The following is a 23546-nucleotide window of genomic DNA, read 5'->3' on the forward strand; positions in this document are numbered from 1 at the left end:
TTTTATTTCCCATTTTAGTCAATTTTTACTGCATACGATTCAGTCAAAGCCAATTGGTTTATGTGAGATATATATTCAGCATTCTTCATAATATATAAAATGAGTTTAATCAAAACGAGTTCAAGAGAAACTTTGCTGCCATTAAAGTTAAAATCATTTTTCTTAGGTATCATGAAATTTGATAGATACACGCATTTTTGTAATCAATGTAAGACACAAAGGTAACTTAAATCTGAGAAAATTATATTTTATAAACGTGTTAAAAATCTTTAAGATCATTATCACCACTCCGCAATCATATTTTGGTAGTTTCTACTTTTATAGTTTATATCTTTCATCGACACCCGCTTAGCCATTAAACTATATAATTTGTATTAATATTTGATACAATATATACGAAATCGCAATCAATGAAACCAAATTCGAAAAAAAACTAAATTTATAGATAAATTTCATTAATGATCTTACAATTATGAAGTTGAAACTTTAACGTGTCTGTTAATATTAAAAACCAGGTATAGGTACTTATTTATTTTTACAACAGACTATTATGAAAAATATCAAAAACACACTTACTTGTATCCGTATTCCATGTTATCTCCACAACCGCCCCAAACCCAATCCCTTCTCAAATCCTTTGGTCTTCCCGATCTCGAGCAACTGCACGTGTTTAAACGACCGTCTCTGCAGGCGCGGGCCATGGCGTGCGCAACGCCGGCTGCTTTGATCGCCTGCACGAATGCTGCCTCGCGGCTGCCTGAAACCGACATGGACACAAACATTAATAACTCGACCCTCAAACGGTTTAAGTGCGTTAAATCATAAATGCAAATATAAATAATACTGTTATAGTTTTATATAAGATAGGTGGTATACCATCAGCTGATACTGCAGTGTGCAAGTAACGAGATTTTCTTAATCATTACATAAAGCATTTAATACAGCGAATCACTGTTTAAGAAAATCAAACTTATTTCGTGTTCCATTTTATAATAATAATTACAGCTCCACTTCTTACTTTCCAAGAGCATTGAAGCTAGCAAATCTTGTTGTTGATCATGTAGATTTTTTCTTCATGTCACGTAATGTTTTCAAAAGAAATGTATATTTAGTCATAAACGATGTAGTAAATTAAGTAATATTCTATCATTATACTATTATTGATTTAGTGTTGTCTCCTATTGTATTATTATTGTTTCAATATTTAAACTTGTCTAATTATTATTATTTTATATTTTCAGCTCATTATTATTATTATCGTTTTAAATCGAGTCGTTTATTATTTAATTGTAAAATACTTAAATGTTAAACCTGTACTGTATTGTTTACACAAAAGGGTCTTTACCCGTTTATTATACAAATAAAATAAATATAAAATAATCTGCAAGTAAAATCATACCTATTGATATAATCTTTTAAACAGAACATACTGATTGTATGTCTTGAGATATCAACATACTTAATTTTATCGTAGGTGTAAATTTGTTATATTTATATACTTAAAGATAATAAATAGTTTTTAAGTGATTTTATTTAAAATACCTATATGTATATTATAGCTTAAAAATTACAATACAAAACAGAGAGCATATTAAAATAGAGTCAAATAATAAATGAAAGAGAATTAAAAATTTCAATTAGGAAACCAACCTAAGTCAGATAAGATATAATATTTAGAGCTGAAATTAATTAATAACGTTCATGTGCCATATATTTGTCTTAAATTTAACTAAAACAATGTTAAAAACTAGTAAAACTACGCACAGTAGATTATAATGATAGTATATACTTATATATTAATTAAACAACGTCAATTAAGTTCAATATTTACAAAACTATAGGAACTATAAATATTAAATTAAGTCCTAAAAATAGAATAAATCATTGACAAATGATTAATTTAAAAAAAGAATGCTCATCATATATTATATTATATTATAATATATAGGTACATACCTATATTTCAATCAGTAAAATTAATATATTTATTTATGTATTGATTAAAACAGAAAGTTGTTTAATATTCAAATCGCATATTCAATCAATTTTGTGGGTCATACAGACATACAGTATACAAAATATATAGGAGGTTGGCCACTTAGCCCACGCGATGTTTAGAAGATTGTTTAGTTATTCTTCATCGTATAAATTTAAAACATCAAAATATACAAAATCATAATCTAATAGACATCAATTCATATAATGTATACGAATCTATTGGATAGTTATGTACTGTGAATATTTGAGAAATACCATACAGTTTTATTACACAGTGTAATTTAAATGCATTTTGACAAATAAACATATACAATTTATATGTACGGATATCCTCCAAGTGCTGTTCTTGTAACCAAATTTGCGTATTCGACAAAATGTATCATGGTATCTATTATTTGATTTTATTATCTGATGATTGTCTTGTTTGGAGCAATGCTTCCAATGCAGTCTTGTCTTTATTTGAATCTCCAACGTTTTTAGGACTCCCTATGACGCGTATCAAACAAGAGAAAAAATATAGGTCAAAATATCAATAATAGTGCTTGAAATTAGTCGGGTATTATAGAGTCAATCTCTGTATTTCGCGCAATCTACATATTCTATAACGCGTATTTTGAGATATATGAATCTTTCAAATATTTTAATATGAGAAAAACAAAACAAAATTGTTGGTAGGTAACTCAGATACATTAATCATTATTTATTGTATATCATAATTAAACTAAATTTCACTTAATTTAGCTGTAAATCACGTCATTCGAAATCTGAATAAAACCCTTTCATAAAACACGCTGCTGTGATTATACTGCACATACACGTCTACTATAGTTTACGTGTCGATGCATATAATAAATGATAAAAAAAAAACAAGGACAGAACCCTTTTTGGCCACCACGCTTTTTCGTTCAAAATTAATATGACTAAACTTGAGAGGAAATTTGGCCCCTGTAAATAATGGATATCCCTCTTGGATGAATATGTAACATTTTAGCCCTATCAAAAATTAATACATAAATAAAAAATAGAAAAATTTATAATAAAAACTATAGCTCGAATATAAAATACAATTTTTTCCTTAAATTTTAATACTTAATAATACATTAAAATATTTTTGGCACAATCAAAGCTCAAGATACAGAATACGCGTTGCACTATTATATAATGTTAATTTTTTTATAGAAACTGCAGAATAATTTGAAAGTTTTCAATGTTGATAATGCCAAGAACTTTTAAGCTTAGGTATAGTTATCTTCATTAACTAGCTTTACGTAACCTATCGCTTTTGGTGTGATTTTTAAAAATAAATTAACAGCATTCGTTATAGACGCGTTGTCTTACATTGTATATGCGTGTCTCTACAGACTGAAAATAACAATGAGTATACATATTGTATACTTTTCCTATACTACCTCAAAACCGGCTTCAAATGCTTACGGGACCTATAGTGAAGTCGGATAACATATCGTTATATATTTGTTCTCTATATGTTATGACCTTATAAATCATAGTTATAGGTAGATACGTACTTGTTTGCAAATCGGGTCCGAGGAACGGCGCGCCGGCGTTCTCGGCAGTCATGGAACAGTTCCACCGACGGTGCAGGAACTGCGAACGGCATTCTGCAAGTCCCGCTTGGATGCCGTATCGGATGGAGGCCAAGTGTTCCTCGTAAAGCAGGCACAGCTTGGCCTGACCGGCAGAAAGGCCGGACACGTTGTTGCACTTTGGCGGGGGATCCGTGGGCAACGCCGGGGTAGAAGGTGACGACGACGGCGACAAGAGCAGTGGATCACCCATCATGCCCATCGAGCCACCGCCGCCGACCATTGTCCCCGCTTCACCTACGGAGACATCGACGCCCCCAACCCCCACACCGCCCACAGACGGTTCCGGCGGCGTCCACGGCACCTGTTGTGCGTACGACGATGACTCTTTGAAGTGCCTACAACAAGCGTTCAATTATTATTAGATATATTATAGAATTATATGATACTTAACACATTTTCATTATTATTTATTAGGTTCTATCTGGCTATATTATCATCATAACAATATGTATTTTATGTGCTTAAAACAGTTAAACGATTTCATACGATATTATAGGTATACACATTTTATGTAGGTTAAATTTAGAGATTTAGACAGAACATTAACGTGAGGACTGATAGCCGCAGTGGAGTAAGAAGCTTCAACAGCGAGCGTCAGGGACCATATAGGAAATTGCGCCCATATTATGTAATATTAACAATGATGAAAAATGCGAACTAACCTTTTTATAGCAATCTTTGTTTCAATTTGAATATTTTATTTTAGTTGTGTACAATATATGTATGACGCATGATCAGATTTTTTATCCAACGTATAGTTGAGTGCCAACTTTCGAAATGAAATTGTTCACCCCTATATAATGTCTATACACAGTGTGCGCCCCTGCAGGCGTATATAATAAGCACAGTTTTTTACATTTCCATACCGGGAGGCGGGGCCTTTAAGTCAATGTAATTAGCAATATATAAATATAGGTCGTAACTCATCACATATAAACAGATGAGTATATAGGAATGAAACGGTCCGAGTACGGCTATAATAAGCTAAATGTCTACACGCGCCTCCAATTCTCGTAACGAGATCCGCCCATCGCGTTATCACGCTGAATGCTGATTGTCTATAATATACTCTATATACCATACGATATATTATTAAGCCAGCTGTGAACATAATAATAATAATATATTGTCCGCTTGCGGGCCAGTAAATCTCGCGGGCCGCTTCGTAGTAGAGCTTTTTATGTTCTTCGCGTGCAGAGCTCGGGGTGGGGGAAGACGAAGGGATGAGAAGCGGGACGGAAAATAACGCCGTGTGTGTTATATATATATTTCGGTGTGTATATATGCACTTGCAGGAGTGCGTGTGCGTGTGCTGCTCTTATATATATGCGAGAACCCGAGGGCAATTATATATAAAATATCGTAAACGTATACATATTATTATTATTATTATTATTATTATGTATACATGCAACGAAAGCCAGTTTCCGGGTGGGCGGTGCGGAGGGTCAGTGATGGGATTGGTGAGCGGGGGTGGGAGATATGACGGGAAGTGTATAACGACTTAATATACCATTGGCGATGCGGTGCAGTATTAGCAAAAGCAATGATGGCAGTGGTGGTGGTGGTGGTGGTGGTGGTGGTGGCAGTGGATGGTGGTAGTAGTATATACTGCAGCAGTACTGGAGTACACGGGACCGTGCAATAGCAGCACAGTGAGGCGAGGGGAGTTAATATTTCATTTGCATCCGTTCGACCGTGTATAACTAACTATATTTCACCGAGCGAGCGCGAGCGGTAATCATGAAACGCCGGCGGGCTCCCGAGACCGTACACACGTATATATGTCGGTGTGTACCGAGCGGCGGCAACAGCAACGGCGGCGACGGGACGAGACGAGACGGGACGGGCTCCCGGGACCGCGCGGCCGTATATAATATTATACACACGCCGCCGTGTAAAGCGGAGCGAAAGACAAGAAGCGCTTACGAGGCAGCGGCGGCGGTTCTTCGTGCGCACCGAAAACAAACAACGTGTTGTACGGTAATAATATAATACAGCTGCAGAAACCCCTTGCAGCGGACCGCTATTATAGGTACGGTTGTTCGGCGTCGACGGGGTAGAAAAAACCGCCGGAAGTCCCGCACGACTGCACGAGTAACCGGACAACGTATTTAATTGCGATTAAAACGCGTTCGAGCTTTCGACGGTGCGGCTGTCTTGTGTCATTTCCCTACATATTATTTGATATCGTATGAAATTATTATTATTATTGTTATGATTTATCTGCGGCTTTATGGTATTATGCTATGTAGGTAACAATTAATATGACAACACAATGTTACAAACGGTGTATGTTCACAACATAAGTATTATATAGTCGCAATTCATTGGTTATTATATCTATATAGCTATTATCACTTTATCAGTATAATATTATCCATCAAATATTTAATTATTGTTTTATTATTTTTATTTGTATAAATAGATATTTACAATATATTTACTAAAACAATATAGTAAGATTTAATACGTACACGATAATAAATAATAAAAGTTTCACATATCACATGAATAATTTTAAGAGGAATCTGTAACTAATTACTAACGGTAGGTACCTCAGATTTTAAACATTTTTAATGTAAAATTATTGTTAAAACAATCTTATAACCACGAATCGTATAACATAATAAAAGATAAGCACTGCCAAACTTTTGTTTCTCAATGACGCGCGTAGTATAATGTGGAGTTTCTAAATTGGTATTCAGTTCACCGACAAAGTATTATCAATAAATATCATTATGATAAAAAAATAATAATATGTTTGTGTTTTAGATACACAGTGTTTTGTTGTTAATTTATCCAACGAGAGAACGAGAGAGGCATGCATGTACAAGCGTACGATTTATAACTTCAAAAAATTGAAATAATAAATAAATGTTAAAATCTGTTTCTATCTAGAAATGCTGTACAAAATAGCCGTTTAATGTGCAGTTGACATGTAGCATACCGGTATATACGCCGACGTTCGGACGTTTCCGGTCAGACCACAGAACAAAAAATAAAAAAGGCTTCCGTTTTGTTGTATAATTCCCTTCATTTTTTTTTATTCACTTTCGCGTGACGGATTGCGCTATAAATCGTTCGACAAACATTTTATTCAAACAAAAGCCGGTTTTGTTTACGGTAAGTACTCTCAAAGGATCAAAATGAATAATATACTGCAGGGCAAAGACGTTTCCTAGAATAACGTTATACATTTATTATTTATCTTATAAAAATAAAATGGACCTCCATCTAATATATACATAAATATTCTTAGAAGATATAACTCACTATGAAAAACGCGATTCATAATATACATAAATACTAAAACTTAATAAGTTATAACTTTTAATATAGATTTCGTGAATAAAATGTGAAGTTTTATAAATTTTATAAATTCTATAACATTTAATATACTACACAAAATCAGTTTGGCAAATCTTAAAAACATTACTATAAAGGGAAATAACCTACATCGTTGGAACCATTGAAAGAAAAGTATAATATAAAATAATTTTTAAATATTAAATCATTAAAATGGCTTGTTTCAATAAAACATTGTCCTTATAATTTATTTTGAATATACAATAGATACATATAATTTAATGTGTTGCAAGTAAAAATTATGACCTTCAATTATAACAGCTTTATTAGAATTCGTATTATTGTAATATATAATACTTTGATAACCAAAACATTAACCGAACGTGTAATATTCAATATGGAAGAAGAACAAGTTCACAGTCATAACATAAATTTTCTAATAACACGATTGTCCACTTATAAAATATAACCAATACATTACAATTGATCATTATTTATGTCTTGTATATACTTATTAAACTGCCCTTAAGGCCTTTTAATAACCATCAATACGATATATTATTGCGTTTCAGACTTCAGTATTTCACTGTCCACTGTCCGGTATCTTATACAATTTTGTTTTAGTATAAATTAAATGTAACAATTACTCTTCACCAGTCACCACATCATATTATATATACCTCGTATCCTCGTATTATATACAGTTCATGTCCTGATATACGTCCATACGCCTAACAGTTTTAATTCATAATTTATAACTTTTCATTATAAGAATAAAATTAAATAGCACAGAACATCGGACATGTAAATATAATGAGATTACGGATTAACAGACATGTACGTCTGTATAGTCTGTACAACTGCTGTCATATCGAAATATTAAATAATGTTTATGATGAGTTTATTATTATAAGTAATAATTTATAACCAAACAAATGTTATCAAATTCGGCTAACGTAATAGAGGTAAAATTAGTGAACTCCCGTATTTGGTATCTTCTTTTTTTTCTTCTTCTTCGGGTGTAACGGTCACTAGGACCATAGTATCTAATTTCGTCAAAGAATTTGGTACAAAATTAACTTCGAGTTAAACAGCCACCAAAACAGTACGCATTGTCCACCACTTATCATACGCGGTTGCTTACTGTTTCTACCCTGTCTCTGAATTAATACATCTCAAAGAAATCTATCTTCTCTTTATATTACGCTGGAGTGTCTCAACATTATAAATGCAATATATTTAATATTTATACATAATGTTGCCAACACGTATAACTTTTTTACCGGACATGCATATATTGAGATATGTATAGTCCGTTGAAACTGAATACATTGCAGAAACTAAATATTTTAATAATCGCAAGAAGTATACCTCGACGACTACTTATTATATTCAGACACGGTTAGTAGATAGCTGAGCTACCGATTGATTTATAATAATAATTAATATAATACAATAGAACAGAGATCCATTATTTCACATTTAAGTATATAAAAATGAGTCTATTATTCTATCCAATGATGAATAAACTTTTATACTTATTGTATACAACCAGATACGGATAACGGCGGGGGCTAGGAACACCTCAGTCGTATTGTTTTTCCAATTTTCATAGGGAAATTTACATAAACATCGAACTAAAAATTGGCCGTTTTGAAAAACGAAACACAGACGTTTGGAATTTGTAATTTATTATAGAATCATTATTTATTTATTATACAGTATATAAGATTTTACAAATATTGGGGAAAATAAATTTAAATCAAGAATAAAAAGAGTATGTTGTGATTGTATTTGTGTTGTATAAAGATTGTCCCTCCCACCAAAACTTTGATTTGGATCCGTATCTGAACATTAAAACGCATCTTATTCATGACAAAACATTCAACAGTCGTAATACCATATAGCCTTTGAACGGTCCATGTTTAGTATTATGGTGGCAAGGTGCAGAGTGAAGACTGTGATAAATAAATGACTTCCGTTTGAAATCGCCCGAAACAAAAATATATACTATTCGCATAGTTTGCAAAGTGACGCTCGGTAGATACGTCAAAAGTTACAAATGATTTTGGAACGGCGGCGGAACATGCAGGCGCACAATGCATACGATGTACAATATTATATACAATATATAGGTATATAATATGTGTATATACGCAGCAGAATGTCACACTATGTGAACATTGTGAACACGCCTTTTTTTCAAGTACACTGTGGTAGTGGAGTGTAACAAAGCACGCCACTACGAGGGTGTAGTAAGTGTAGTAATAGTTTTTGCAATTTGAAAAATCCAGAACATTACTTGACACCCCCATAGACGGCACACTCATTTTAAACGAACCTACACAGTCAGTATACACGCGCACATACCGAAGGGGTGAAAGTTCGGTTCCGGCGTACGGCTACAGTTTACAACGTTGTATTATAGCTGCTGCCTATTAGGATAAGATATTATGTCCGGCGAAGGCCATATTATTCTTCACATTGTTCGCGTACAACACGTATATATCACTTAATCAGCCAGTGAAACGTACATCACAATACAATTATTTTTAAATTACTAATTAACCTTTATGGATAGAAATCGTCATTGATGAATTATTATAATTTATTGATTTACTATTAGCGAGTGTAATCTTTATAAAAAATTATTTTCAACAAAATTCAGTTATAACTACATATATTATGTTAATAAATAGATCTGTATATTGGTCAATAGTTGTATCTTTATTTTAACAGATTTGAACAATTAATTACTATATTTTTTAATCATATTCCACACAAAAGTAGAGGCCAAACTATCAAAAACATATTCTTGGCGTCTACAGTAGTAATTAGGAATATTCATAGCAATTTTGCAACATCTACCGGAATTCTGCAGTATAATACGAAGTCATAAATCTACTACTAGTAAGTTGGACAATTTAAAAAAAAGGATAATCGAATACGAAGTACGTACACAAAACGAACGGAAGCGACAGAAAGCCGTCACAATATATACGAACTAATTACCTACTTGGTATATTGTGTAGATATGTCACGAGTATAGTTGAATATTAACATGAAAGGTTCGTTTGAATGTAATAAGTAATAACCAATTTAATATGTATATGTATAATAATCGATTCATCGTAAACATTTTATTCGATTAAATATTTTTTATTAAAAACTGGACAATATAATACTCGAAGGTACTGCTTTCAAAGATATGTTTCAAGCATAAATAGTTCACAATTTCACATTTTTGTTACATCTTGCATACGTACTAAATCCTAATATTATGATACACCAAATTTGATTCTATACCTACTAAAGTAATAATGTGTTGACATTTTTCTAGAAATATGACAACAATTTGAACCCGTAACTAAATATTACATCATGAAATAACACAAGATTATTTTTCATTCGAGTTGGAAACGTGGTTTTTCGATAAGGCTTATTTTGACTTTATCTAACGATCGATTCGTCTTTAATCTTTATCGGCTAGTTGGCCGATTAAATCCACTCAATCCGAGTTAAAATTTGACAACAACTTATGTAATGTTCCTATAGGGGCAATAGCCGTACCGTCAATGTCAATGTGACATTGTGCGGAAATATTGCCCATAATATTAATGCCTATATCATATACGTGTATTTAGAATTTTTCTTGTGAACGTCCAACGGAATATAAATCATTTTCAAGATCGTTTCCCGAACTTAATGCGATCGCAAAATACTTAAATCTTTCGACGGATTTCAGAACGTATCTGTTGTACAGTGTACACTATACCTATAACACCAAACGGGCATATCATTTTTTTTATACTCAGTATCAGATTTCAACACCGTTACAATACTATACGACAAAGATACAGAGTCCAACTAATATATAAATAAATATATATTATGCATCGAGTCCGACAAACCGAAATCGTTGTTGAAAATACAAAATGGAAAAAGCTATCGACGGGGGCAAACACGGACGGTATGAAACACCCTGCAGCGGTGTATTATCGAGCGTTACAGTCACCGCCGCTCGCGTTGCATAATATCTCGGACCGTCCGCGGCGGTGCATCTGCGCCCGCCCCGATAAATCGCCACCGTCGATGTATAATAATAATAATAATAATATGGTAGAAAATATTCTTCGCGCGCGGAGCCCACGGCGGGGCAGAGGCCAAAAGAGACGGGCGCGCGCGCGCACGCACACACACACACTCACACGAGTATAATTTACGGCACGTCCGTCGGCCGGCGACCGCGAACGCGTCCCGAATGATTTATACAAAGGGGGCGCGTGTCCGCGCGTGCACGTCGTACACATACTGCAGGGGTGGGCAGCGCGAGCGTACCGGTCCCATTAATCAAGCTCAACCCCCTCGTTTTTGTGCGTGCGCGCGCGTGTGTGAGGACGGCGGCGGGGGCAGGGGCAGACACCCCCGTGGCAGCGCGGTAGCTCGACGGCAGGGGACGCTGCACGATGGATTTCACCCGATTCCTTTTGATGTGTCTTCAGGAAATCTATTAGCGTAATGAACGGACCGGACCGGACGAGATATGCAACGGCCGTGCAACAGCAGCACTATATACACAATATACGGCGTACGGTATTGATATTACTCTATTCGGTGACGGTGGCCGCGAGAACCGTTTGCAGGCGGTCAGCTGATGTTGCCGCTGCGGCCACCGCCAGACGATCCCGGAAAACGAATCGCCGAGGCTCGTGACGACGAAGGGGATGTGGAAAAACTCGCCACCGCCGCGGTATAGACGAGTGTAGGCGCGGGGTGCTCATAACATATATCAAACACGCGATTTCAAATATTACATTAAGCGCTCCTCGGAAAGGGGTATATATAGTGAATTCAAAATGATATTAATTATAATATTATTCATTTTGTTTTTCACCATCATAGGAGGGGTATATGATGGTTTGTTTTGCTCGTCAAACGAAACATAACGTATAAATAATGTGCGAGTTAGAAAAATGATTTTCAAAAATCATCTATACGTGCTCATACTGTGCTATTTGAATGTCAAAATATTATAATTATGTACCGTATGTCTATACACGCTACTCTACCAAATTACCTAAAAATTAAACATTTTCAATGTTTTTCTAAGTTCATATTATATTAATGAAAAAAAAAATGACTATTATAGTTTAGCATCTCCTATATTATGTTTAATTTCTATAGTTGCGCAAATCTGTCGTTTTCTAAGCTATTTTTTCAAAAAATAAAAATAAAAAATGCGTATTTGAATACGATTACATCAATATCGCAGTCATTACTAGAGACACAAAGAAACGAGTGCTGCTAATATTTACTTAGATATAACATACAATTTTTGGGTGGAAATGTAAATGTTATCTTAGATCCACATGATCTATGATGATTGTGTAGAGACTGTTTATAATAATATAACACCGACACGTCAAACGTGTACGTCCGTGATACGTGATGATGTAATATTATTTAGTTGTAACCATCATGTAGATACTATAGGTGCACGTATAGAATTATACAAACTGCGTGTCCATAAATAACGCATTCGACTTTTCTACAATCTGCACGCGCGCGTGATCGAGCGATATGCCAACCAGATGTGTATTGTGTATAATAAACACTGTATTTTCCGTCGTGCCCGTATACCCGAATAATATATATTATTTCATATATAGGTAAGAGTGTGTAAATAATATTGAAACTTTGACGTCAACGACGGTTCGCGTGAAACGCTTGTAATATATAGTGTATATAAGGTATTAATATATATACCTAACCTACGAGGCTGCGATGCAAATAAGAGATTTATGATATTATATTATTATTATATTGCTTTACCAATATTATACACGGACGCGGATACCTAATAGATAGAGGGGGGAATTTCTCGATCAGTTTGATATGGTTAATTTTTTTTTGATTTTAGTTTATCCTGTTCGCTCAAAAATGCCGAAATAGATAATGCATCTTATTATTGACTGTTTAAACGATCTGCGAGATTTGCCAGTCACACGTGGTTGTCATCAATCATTAGCAATCACATTTTTTATTTTTAGTTATTATAACATAATTATCCGTCGACGTCTTGTTATTGCTAAATTAACTGTTAGCTGTTAATGAGTTTTTTTGTTTAGTCATTGTGAAATAGGAAAACTTTCAAATGATTTTAAAACAAGTGAAAAAGTTATGATTTCATAACAATAAAAAGTGCCTCTTTACACAATACATTTATCATATATAAATAGGTTCAAACCGTTTACAGCATAGATTTTTGACACAAGTCAATCTCTGCATGTTAGCGTTTTAAATATGTTTTTTGAAACAAGAAAATTCATACCAATACTGTAGTAAATTATAGGTTTTAGAATTTTTCCTTAATCTATGATATCTACATTTGTTTTTTTTTCGAAATATTTTTACCCTTACTTTTTATGAATTATTTTAATTTATGAGAGCAAAATCAGATAAAACAATCAAAACTAATAAACAACTAATAATATTAAAGTAGTCGAAAATTCTTAATTTGTCATTAAATATTGTTTGAAATGGATCAGTTTTGCAAATGAGATTGAATGTGCACCCCATGAGATTTCATTACGTATTTTTTTCAGTTCTCGTGTTTAGTTTAAACGCTACGTATGAGGGTTTCCATTGAACTTTGTCGATCGTTCAGCGAATAATTAATAAATTATAAATTATAAATTTATAAATTTAATTGTCATACAGTTTTCACTGTTGGCTATTCTTATATTATCAATAAATTTAATGACCCTGTATGTCAGTAACACTTTATAATAATTAAAATAAAATAAAATAAAAACAGTTGACTATAGTTGATCTGAATAGGACCTAAGTTTGAGAACATAAACGTTATACGCAAGAAAAAAATTTTAACTAATTTATGTGGAATTCGCTTATCAGATTTATGTATGTTTCTCATATAATTCCTTATCAGTGTCTATTCCAATTTATTTATTCTGTGGGTATAATATAATTGAAAAAAAAAGTTTTTTAAAATAATTTTCAACATCTTAATAAACTTAAGAAATCTCTTTCAAAAGATAAACGCACCCCCAAAACTTTTTTTCTACGTACGTATCCTAAAAACAATAGATCGGTGAGAATTAGGAACTGTAGAAATAAAAAACACATGAAAAATTGTATACAATTTACAACGTAATCACTAATCATAAATAATAGAAGAATGGATAAGATATTATGTCAATTTATAAAATGCAGTTGCGGTCTTTAATGTGAAAGAAAGAAATACGGTCACTCACCTCCGCAAGGGGATGTTGTTTATATGTTATGGTATATATCCATATGTGTATTGTCACCTCAAATAATTGTTCAATATAATTTCCGTGTGATAAGGTATTGCATAGTCTTATATTATTATCTACAAGCGTTATTAAAAAAAACTTTGTTCAGGGGAAGTTAATTATAGTAATCGCCTTGACCACTGTTTTCCGTATGCACTTGTATATAGCGTATAATATGCACCCTGCAGAAGTCGACATGTTTCGCAATAGCGACCGACGGACATTCCCCCAAGGAATAAAATATATATTTCATATTATTATACTAGTATACGTACTCACACGCATATGTGTAAGTAAACACACACAATATATATAGGTATATAATATAACATGTATTACATTTTCACCCGCGGACGAGTTGAGAATTTTAAATTAAAATATTTCCTCCCCCGCGCTCCTTACACTAGTTACACACACATATACCTACATTATATTATTATATACGCATACGGTTCTGGCGGCGGCGGCGGCGGCCACCGTGATATATTATATACCCCCTCGGAATATCCACCGCCACTGCCACGAAGACTGCGCGCCCGTGTGATTTATGTGCGATGCGAGACTTAAGTGGTTCTGTAAACTGTCCTTTGTTGAAATAACGCGCTCTAAATCATCTAGTCCGCCGTCGTCTACCTGAATCTCCTTAGATGTTACATATATATAATATGTGCATGAATGCATGTATCTATACAGTTATTACGCCATATAATATATATATATATATATATATATTATATAGGTATATATATATACCCATCTGCTGCAACCGAATAACGTCATTACGTGTACTTAAATATATATGTATGAATATATACAATGTGGAAAGTTTTTTGACGGCTTGTTTTGGCATACAAACGACCACCACGTTGTTAATTTAAATTTCTCTCGAGTAATTAACGTCGTAATGCGTGTATCCACGCACCGATCGTGTGTTTGATACTATATGATAATAATTACTATTTAATAACAACAACGAAAAAAACTGTTCGGTTGGGAGGTAGTCAACAACTTGCAATCGATTGATTTTCAAAAAGCAACAGAGTTCATTAATAAAGTATTATGATAGTTTAGGCAGTTAAGTACTGCAATAACTGCGTAGGACTTAAAGTGTTTGGTATACAAGAAGTTTCTAATATTTTATTTATTTTCAAATACACTATAGGTTAGGTTGAAATGGCGCAAAAAGTTATTACCAGAATACTTAATTTATAACAAAAATAACGCATTTCTTAAACCTTCCATCATTAACAAATAAATTCTTTCTTTTTTTAAAAAATACAATGCGAAACGTGTATATTATATTCGCGACTACAACCAACCCCTATTATTATTGTACAACACACTATAGCCAATATATGATGATTCGTTATTGACAATTAATGCTCAATACATTCTACATGGCACTATATAGAAAACTATTAGATACATATTATTGTAATAAAATCGATTTTTCATTAAAATTTAATTTTCACTAGGTAAATCCACACACTTCATTTTTGTTCATTTGTGCTTAACAATTGTATTCAGCAGTGAATTCAACAGTCTTGGCAAATCGTTTTATCGCACGCGCTGTAGTGTATATTATAAATATTAAGGTTGTGAATAACAATTATTTACACTGCTATTACATTTTGTTATTTTTTACATTAATCAAACATTCAAAGTCAAACTTCACATTAGTATATGCCATGGACCACCATAGTTATCTATATTCTTTATACATACATAACTTACAGTACATACTACATATTAATATAAAGTATATTCTATGAACCATTTATGCGATGCTGGACTTAATCAGGATAAACGTGCCTAATGACTAATACCAATATATATATATTTATTTATAATTGCTGCGTCGAGTTCCATTCATAAACTCCAACGATCCTCAGTGGAAACATAACGGGTTCTTCATTTCCGAGACGAGCATAATTCATGGAATCTGTTAGATACACAAGTCACTATATAATAATAATAAAACATTGCCAATGTCTCAGCAGAATTGCGATTTTCTTTGAAGCTATTTTCCCTATAGTAAGAACTAAGTACACACAACATAATAATATAATATATATATTAATATATTATATACTATACGTATACGATAATACTTAGCAATCATATATTCAGATCTAATGTAAGGTCGAATTGTATGAAACATAATATATAAACTATATTGAAGACTTTTCGCTATACAATTTCTGTACAGCCAAAAACTATACTAGTTCTGTTCAGATTTGTATACATGTAGAGTATGTATATTGTGTCTGTTAATTGCAAGTATATTTATACTTAAAAAATAATGTATTTCACATAAATTGGCTTAAATTACAGGTGCAAATAAATATATTTTTAAGCTATAGAACATAAAACGCATATATAGATGTATATCCATTGTTTTAGAAAACTCATCATACAATTATTACTTATAATTATACATTCCTATTCCATATTTTGTGTCGAATCATAGACATCAGAAATCATATTTTATAAAATATTTACTACTAAATTAATATATGGTCATATAAGTGGCTTACGAGTATTTACCAATAATAGTTATATTATATTTCACTGCTTATAATATATAAAAACATCTCAACCCGGTACACATTCACACTATTGCAAGGTGTTAATTATCACAACAATTCAAACTTTTACACACTCTAAAATACGTATGCTATTAATTATTATTATAGTCTAATAAAACCTTGTCAACAAATTGTTGTGTGGTTCTAGACAAAACACGTTCTTGACAAAACATTTAGATGATTATTACATGAGTTATTCCTTCTTAACAACGAGGAAAATTTTACCGAGTGCTAAGTGATTTAACTCGTTTTTTGATCAAACTCCAATAAGTGTCATCACAGTTGTTGAACTACATAAAAAATTGTAAATCCCATATGTTATAATTTAAAGCAAATAATCTATATTTTGTGACATAATGGACTGTGATGACATTGTGTTTTGTATGCAGGACTCGAGTAGCCAGTGAAGAGAAAATAAACTTGAATGTAAATAATTGTAAGCGAAGCCTTCAGACATGTTATCAAATGCAGAAAATATACATATATATATATATTATATACAACTTTCCAGATATAATGTTTTACTTGTGTATAGTTGTTTTTTGTATTTTTAATTTATCTTTCATTAAACATGTTGTAAAATATTTATTTTCTCATGATTGCTCTTTGAACACTGGATAAAATCTTTCTGATAAAATATGAATGAGTTATATTTCTGTTTGACTGTTAACAAAGAGTAAGTAGTAAGTTGAATAAATAAATATGTTATTTTATTTCTGAACCGAATATTTTTTGAAATAATTATAATGAATGTTTAGAAGTTAAGTAAAAAACAATAACGTATAACGTCTAATACAACGGAGGGAATTGATGTACTATATACATTTTTATTTAGCTAGTATCATGTCCATTTATGTTGATAAACGTGAAAGCCCGAAATCTGAACCATTTCACACTGGATGGCTGACAGTAATATATAATATAGTCATAAAGACATTCAACATATTATTCAAAAATCAATTCAACTATAATAATACAAAATACCTATAGGTACATGATAAATTATCATTGACAATCAATAATGTCAACAATAATATCTTAGATTGTCCCTTAAGAATTCCTAAATCACCCATGTGGGATCTTCTTCAACGATTTCCGCATGATGAACTGAACTAAATATAATAATATGATAAATATAATATAACCACCCCGGAATATCTTTCTCGATTGTGTACAGCAGAATACACCAAACCCTCCCGCAAAGAGATCTTTTTCCAAATACCATTTTTGTACAAAAGAAATAGATACTTATTTGATTCGCCCGACTGCCCAAGTGCTCGGACATGTAGTTATTGCTATCGTTATTATACCGGAGATGACCCATGATGAGCCATTTAGCTACTGGCTCACACGCGCGCTCAGCATGTATGCAGGTAATAAACCTTGACCACGAATATCTTCCGAGACCCTTCACCACAATACTGCAGCTCTGTGCATTGTACTCTTGCAGCTTTAACCTCATTTTTAGCCCATAAATCATGCATTCAGACAAGAAAGACGAATAGAAAAACAACACGCTTCACATCACACACAATCGCACGCCACTGTGTGATACACTGATACCTGAAGCAACAATACCCGTATGTGTACGGTTTTTTTTTTCTAATAACGTGACATTATTATCAATCATCACTTACACGCGCTCGGCTTGACACCTCTATAGTTATCATCATTTTCTTCACATGCGATCAACTGTGTAGAACTGAATCTCTCGTCTTTATGGCAATATATATTGGTGTATTTACTTCTTTTAATATTTTTCTATACGGAACGTGGATTTAAATAATATTATATTGAAATGTAATAATTTAAAAATAAAACTAAGATAAACAATGTCCTGGCCTAACCCAAGTAGCTTTAATTTATAACAGATAATCAATAATATTTTCTTCTATCCAATTTTAAAAATATTCAGATACGTTTAATACTAATTTAAATGTACACTCGCCTGGCCACCTCTTTCGCACAGGCTCGTTTTTCGAATGATGATTCGTTGATTTATCGTTGAATTCAAATTTGACACATCATTACAATAATTGAGACCTTACTCAATGTCCAGTGACGAAGTATGCTTAAAATCTAATCATACAGCTTAAGTGAATTCAGCGGTTTTCATATATTTATTATCTCTTATATTATCTTACTTTGCGCGTAAAAGCGCTCGCCGAAGCACGGAGCACGTGGCCATGATATTCTTGTTGCATCATGCTGCTGAACTATCGCTTCGAGTTATGAATATTATCGCGCGTTGTACACATTAAATATTATATGAACTCAACTATGTAAATACCATGGAGTATTACACCAGACATTTACGATCGCTCTGTATTTATAGGGATCTCTGACAGTATACAACCTACCTTTATATAATAATATATATAATGCATTATACATGTGTATCTTCAACAGCATATTATATATGTGTATACAACCTCACGATACAACGTAAGTCTATTTATTTATCATTTTTTTTTTTTCGAATAAACATCTATTTCGTGGCTCAACGTTCGTCCATGTGACGACGATAAATAAATGAAACTTTTATCCGGCCGGATCTGCGAGCGGCCATTCCCACGAGTATCCCGTGAGCGTTTCCTTCACGACGACGCGCGACGTGTCATAACCGGATCCCTCTGGCGAAGAGAAGTCACGAATTCCTCTATGCTTTACTTCTATTATACCGCTGTAACTTCGAATGACACACCATACCCGTTTCTCTTGTCGCTGCGTTTATATAAGACGTATTCACGATTTACTTCCCCTGTACGTGTATCTGCGGCTGTATCGAACGCATTGAATGCATTTTCGTTTGCTTACTTTCTAATGATGAAAAATACATCGATCGCCAGACACACGCTTCCACGCCCATATAATGTGGTAAAATTTCCCATTCGGTACAACCCTGCATAGATTTAAACTTAAGATCGTGTGACTGTGTTATACTTTACAATACCTATACGAAATCTAACACCGCGACACGATTCAAACGATTATAATGTATATACTTATACAGCCGTGCAACGCAAACTTCTGAACATGAATTTCTATAATAGGCTTAAACCGCGTACAATTGCAAATTTATTACAATACATTTATTCGATTTCAACAGTACCATAAGTGCATTTTATGCGTGTTAACTCCGCCACATACGTAGATATAATTACTTTTGTGATTTAGATTAAGAAAAAGAAATGCTTTGATGCAGCAATAGTTTAAAGCACTTATAAAGAAATATTTTTTATATTTTTTTAGAAATGTTTTTAATATTTAAAGTTTAGATAAAAGTATTTTATTAAATAGCTGTAGGTGGATATATTTACATTTTTAGTATCCCGCAGCACGCGCATTTAAATTGGTGCACTACTCATGTTTCTATTATTTTAAATAGATAAAATCGAAAGAAAAAATCTATTTTAAAAAATTTAGGTATTTCATACGATACCTATTATTCCACAAAATAATATTCTGTTATAATTTGATAATTTGGGGTATTGAGACTTGTGAGTATATTAACGTGCTGTAGGCCAGCTAGTACATATTACTGGATATATAAATACATTATAAACACATTAAACACTCGCTTGACATCTGACAGTAATTGGTGTATCCTGTCATTAAAGTAATTTACACTAATTATCTTCACTTAATCATTTTAAGAATATTATAAATACAATACCTAGTATAAAACAAATTATTTAACACATTTTTCGCTATTGCATTTTTAACATAAATTAATAAGTACATTCAAAGGCTATATTTAAAATATTTTTTCAAATTCCTCATAAATTATTGTGATGTTATTTAAACAAACTATCAAGAATTGGGCTATTTCCAAAAATATAATTTTTGTCATTTAGTTATAAAGTAAATATATATATGTATATATATAAATAATACTACCTTGCTTTTTTTTAATAGTTTATTATTATGAATAGGTATAAGTATATATTTATATATGTGTAAAAAAATGTGTGCAACATATGTTATATACTTATATCTATATGGCATGCGTGTGTATTTGTAAGATGGTATCCATTAAAAAAAATTAAATGTTATGATATAATTTTCTAGATCTATGATTAGACACGTACTATATAGTACATACTGAACACTATAAACTCAGTGTCTATAAACTTGCATGCTAATAACGAAGAGGATAAACTAAAATTCACAAGAAAAAATAATAAACCTTTTTTATTTATTTACACCTCCCGTCGTCCGGACGTGAACATGCGATATATATTTTTTTATTTTCAGCGTGATCCACCGTCATATAATGCATTTTTGTACATTATAAACGTTGTAAAAAACCGTTCTAATGGATTTAATTGGTCAGATGTTAATAGCATATGCTCCCGGTTACGATAGTCAACGATGTCCCCGTCGTACACATAACATACACAAACTCACGTTGGCGACGTATTATATATGCGCCTGTGTATAATTTTTACTTTTTTACGATCATCTCAAATCACTCGTGGACCGGTTGATTTGCATTTTATGGTCGCCGACAATTGTATGTGGTGGCCCCAAGCTCACGTCACAATAGGTACTTCTCAGTCTCAGTGCGCTCACGATCCCCATATTCCAATTTGTCCTTCTGCACGAACTTATATTTTAAAACCCATGCCATTATAATATTGCATATCAAACTATACAGGTACAGTTGAATTCATATTATATTATATTATTATACATACGCGTTCGATATATCTATAATGCATTAATAATCTTTATTCTTCACAGAAAATGTACACACAGACGAGCTGATTCGTTTAGCGTATAAATCCATTAAAAACAAATTGCATTTATACGAGATGATTGAATCTGTTTCCACAACATGGTGTTTACGCGTAAATCAATCACTGCCAAATGTCTATTTTCGGGAAGATGTGTGGTGCCGCGACCGCCGACCGCGATATGAGCCAACATAAAGCGGATGAAGTCAGAACACAAGCCGATGCGTAAGAGAATAATATATATTATATATATATATACATATAAGGCATTATAGGACACTGTATTACACATTTGCACGAATCACCGTTGTAAAATATATTATTATTATCCCCGCGGTGTTAAAAGTCGCATACAATATTATAATAATGATAATTATAATTATAATAATGGTCGTTTCGTTAGATCTATACAGAAATATATCTATAGATAGATATTATGATATAATATATGTATAAGCCGTGGAGACGGCGGTGACAAAGCTTCCGATATGCGAGACCAATCGCGCGGAATAGTCGTAATTAAACATCTGTCGGATGTAAACAATGACGGGCCCACGGACACGTAATGGGTACTTTTTAATCCTATTGTCAAACGGCCCGATAGGTATGTCCTCCCACTATTTTTCATTTGGGTCCATGACCGAGAAAAATGTTTAAACCGCTTCTAATATGTACCTATTACAAACCGTACAGGTACGGTATACATGACTGGTATACACATATGATTATATATTTTTAATGTTTAAAGCATATTAAATATATCATGTTAATTCACAAAAAAACGTCGTAACAAAATACGGGCATATATTTTAACGCAATTATATTTCGATGGACTACACACGCATTCACTATTCTCAAGAGACGGTATGGGTCATTATTGGTTATTTACGGTCGTCAAATTTAAATAAATTAAATTAACATAGGTATAACACTGTCTCAAGATATTTTGTAATTCAATTATTTGTATGCAAAAAACGTACTGCAGATTATTCGTGAAAGAATAGTATGTGAAGAAGTATGCATGAATAGTATTTAGCAATAAACAAAAATTATGCTTATAATGGTTACATAATATAGTTATGTGGATTTCCAAATATATAATAAAATAATATAACAGCCAATCTAAAGATTTGTTAAAAATACATTTGTCAACATTTTTCCTTAAAATCTTTTTATTTTCAGAACCTAGATTTTTTAAATATTTTTAAATCTTGATGAGCCTCAAGATCTAAAATGTTTTAGTTTTTATTGAAAATTATACTTTTTGTATGGATATAACTGATATAAATACATAACGTTGTTTACAATTTAACACATTTTAAACATCTACTTATTGCCTACATTGAAAAATGCCTACCATATTATCATATTATTAATTATATATATACGATACATCTGTTAGAAATGATTGATAATTGATGAAGTAAGAACAACACATGGTTTCAAAAAAATTGTAATTAAGCTATTTATAAATATACAAATATTATAACTTATTTAATATTGTTTATTAAATTTAAATAACCGTCAACAGTTTTTTATAAGATATATGGATCTATAAAGTATAAGGTAACTATAGATCTACTGATGTAAAAACGGGAGTTGTTACACTAAAAGTTAGATCTACGCACAAAGGTTGTGAGTTATGTATTTATACCTTCATAACAGTAAAATCGAAGTAAAAATGTATTAATAATACATACAATGATCGACACAACACAAACGTAAAATAACTTTGACACTGACAATCGATAACCGCTGAAATTGTAATTTATATTACTACTGAATAATGATTAATTTGAATACTATACAATATACATGATGAATTTACAGGTGCAAATGAAATAATATTGTTGAAGTTAGCGCGAGCTCCCATAATAACAAATTACTTGTGAAACTCGACCGACTGTCTAATTATTGAACTATTTTACAATGTTCGGCCACAATATCAAACAGGCATATTATTTCATCAAAATGTACACAAGTAAATCG

The 23546-nt window shown here is 32.4% G+C and overlaps 1 protein-coding gene across 1 annotated transcript in view; it reads right to left on the reverse strand.

Annotated features, from left to right (window-relative positions):
- LOC107169996 (protein Wnt-5b-like) overlaps positions 1 to 23546 on the reverse strand; it is a 66260-nt gene that overhangs the window by 28937 nt on the left and 13777 nt on the right. Inside the window, exons 2-3 of the mRNA XM_015519975.2 lie at positions 3525 to 3940; positions 577 to 757 (exon numbers count right to left, since the gene is read on the reverse strand). Coding sequence (XP_015375461.1) covers positions 577 to 757; positions 3525 to 3940 — 597 coding nt within the window. The remainder of the gene's footprint in view (positions 1 to 576; positions 758 to 3524; positions 3941 to 23546) is intronic.

Source organism: Diuraphis noxia, unplaced genomic scaffold (assembly GCF_037042655.1).
Source record: "Diuraphis noxia isolate RWA-SAM2 unplaced genomic scaffold, SU_Dnox_SAM2 contig0002, whole genome shotgun sequence".
NCBI classification, from domain to species: domain Eukaryota; kingdom Metazoa; phylum Arthropoda; class Insecta; order Hemiptera; family Aphididae; genus Diuraphis; species Diuraphis noxia.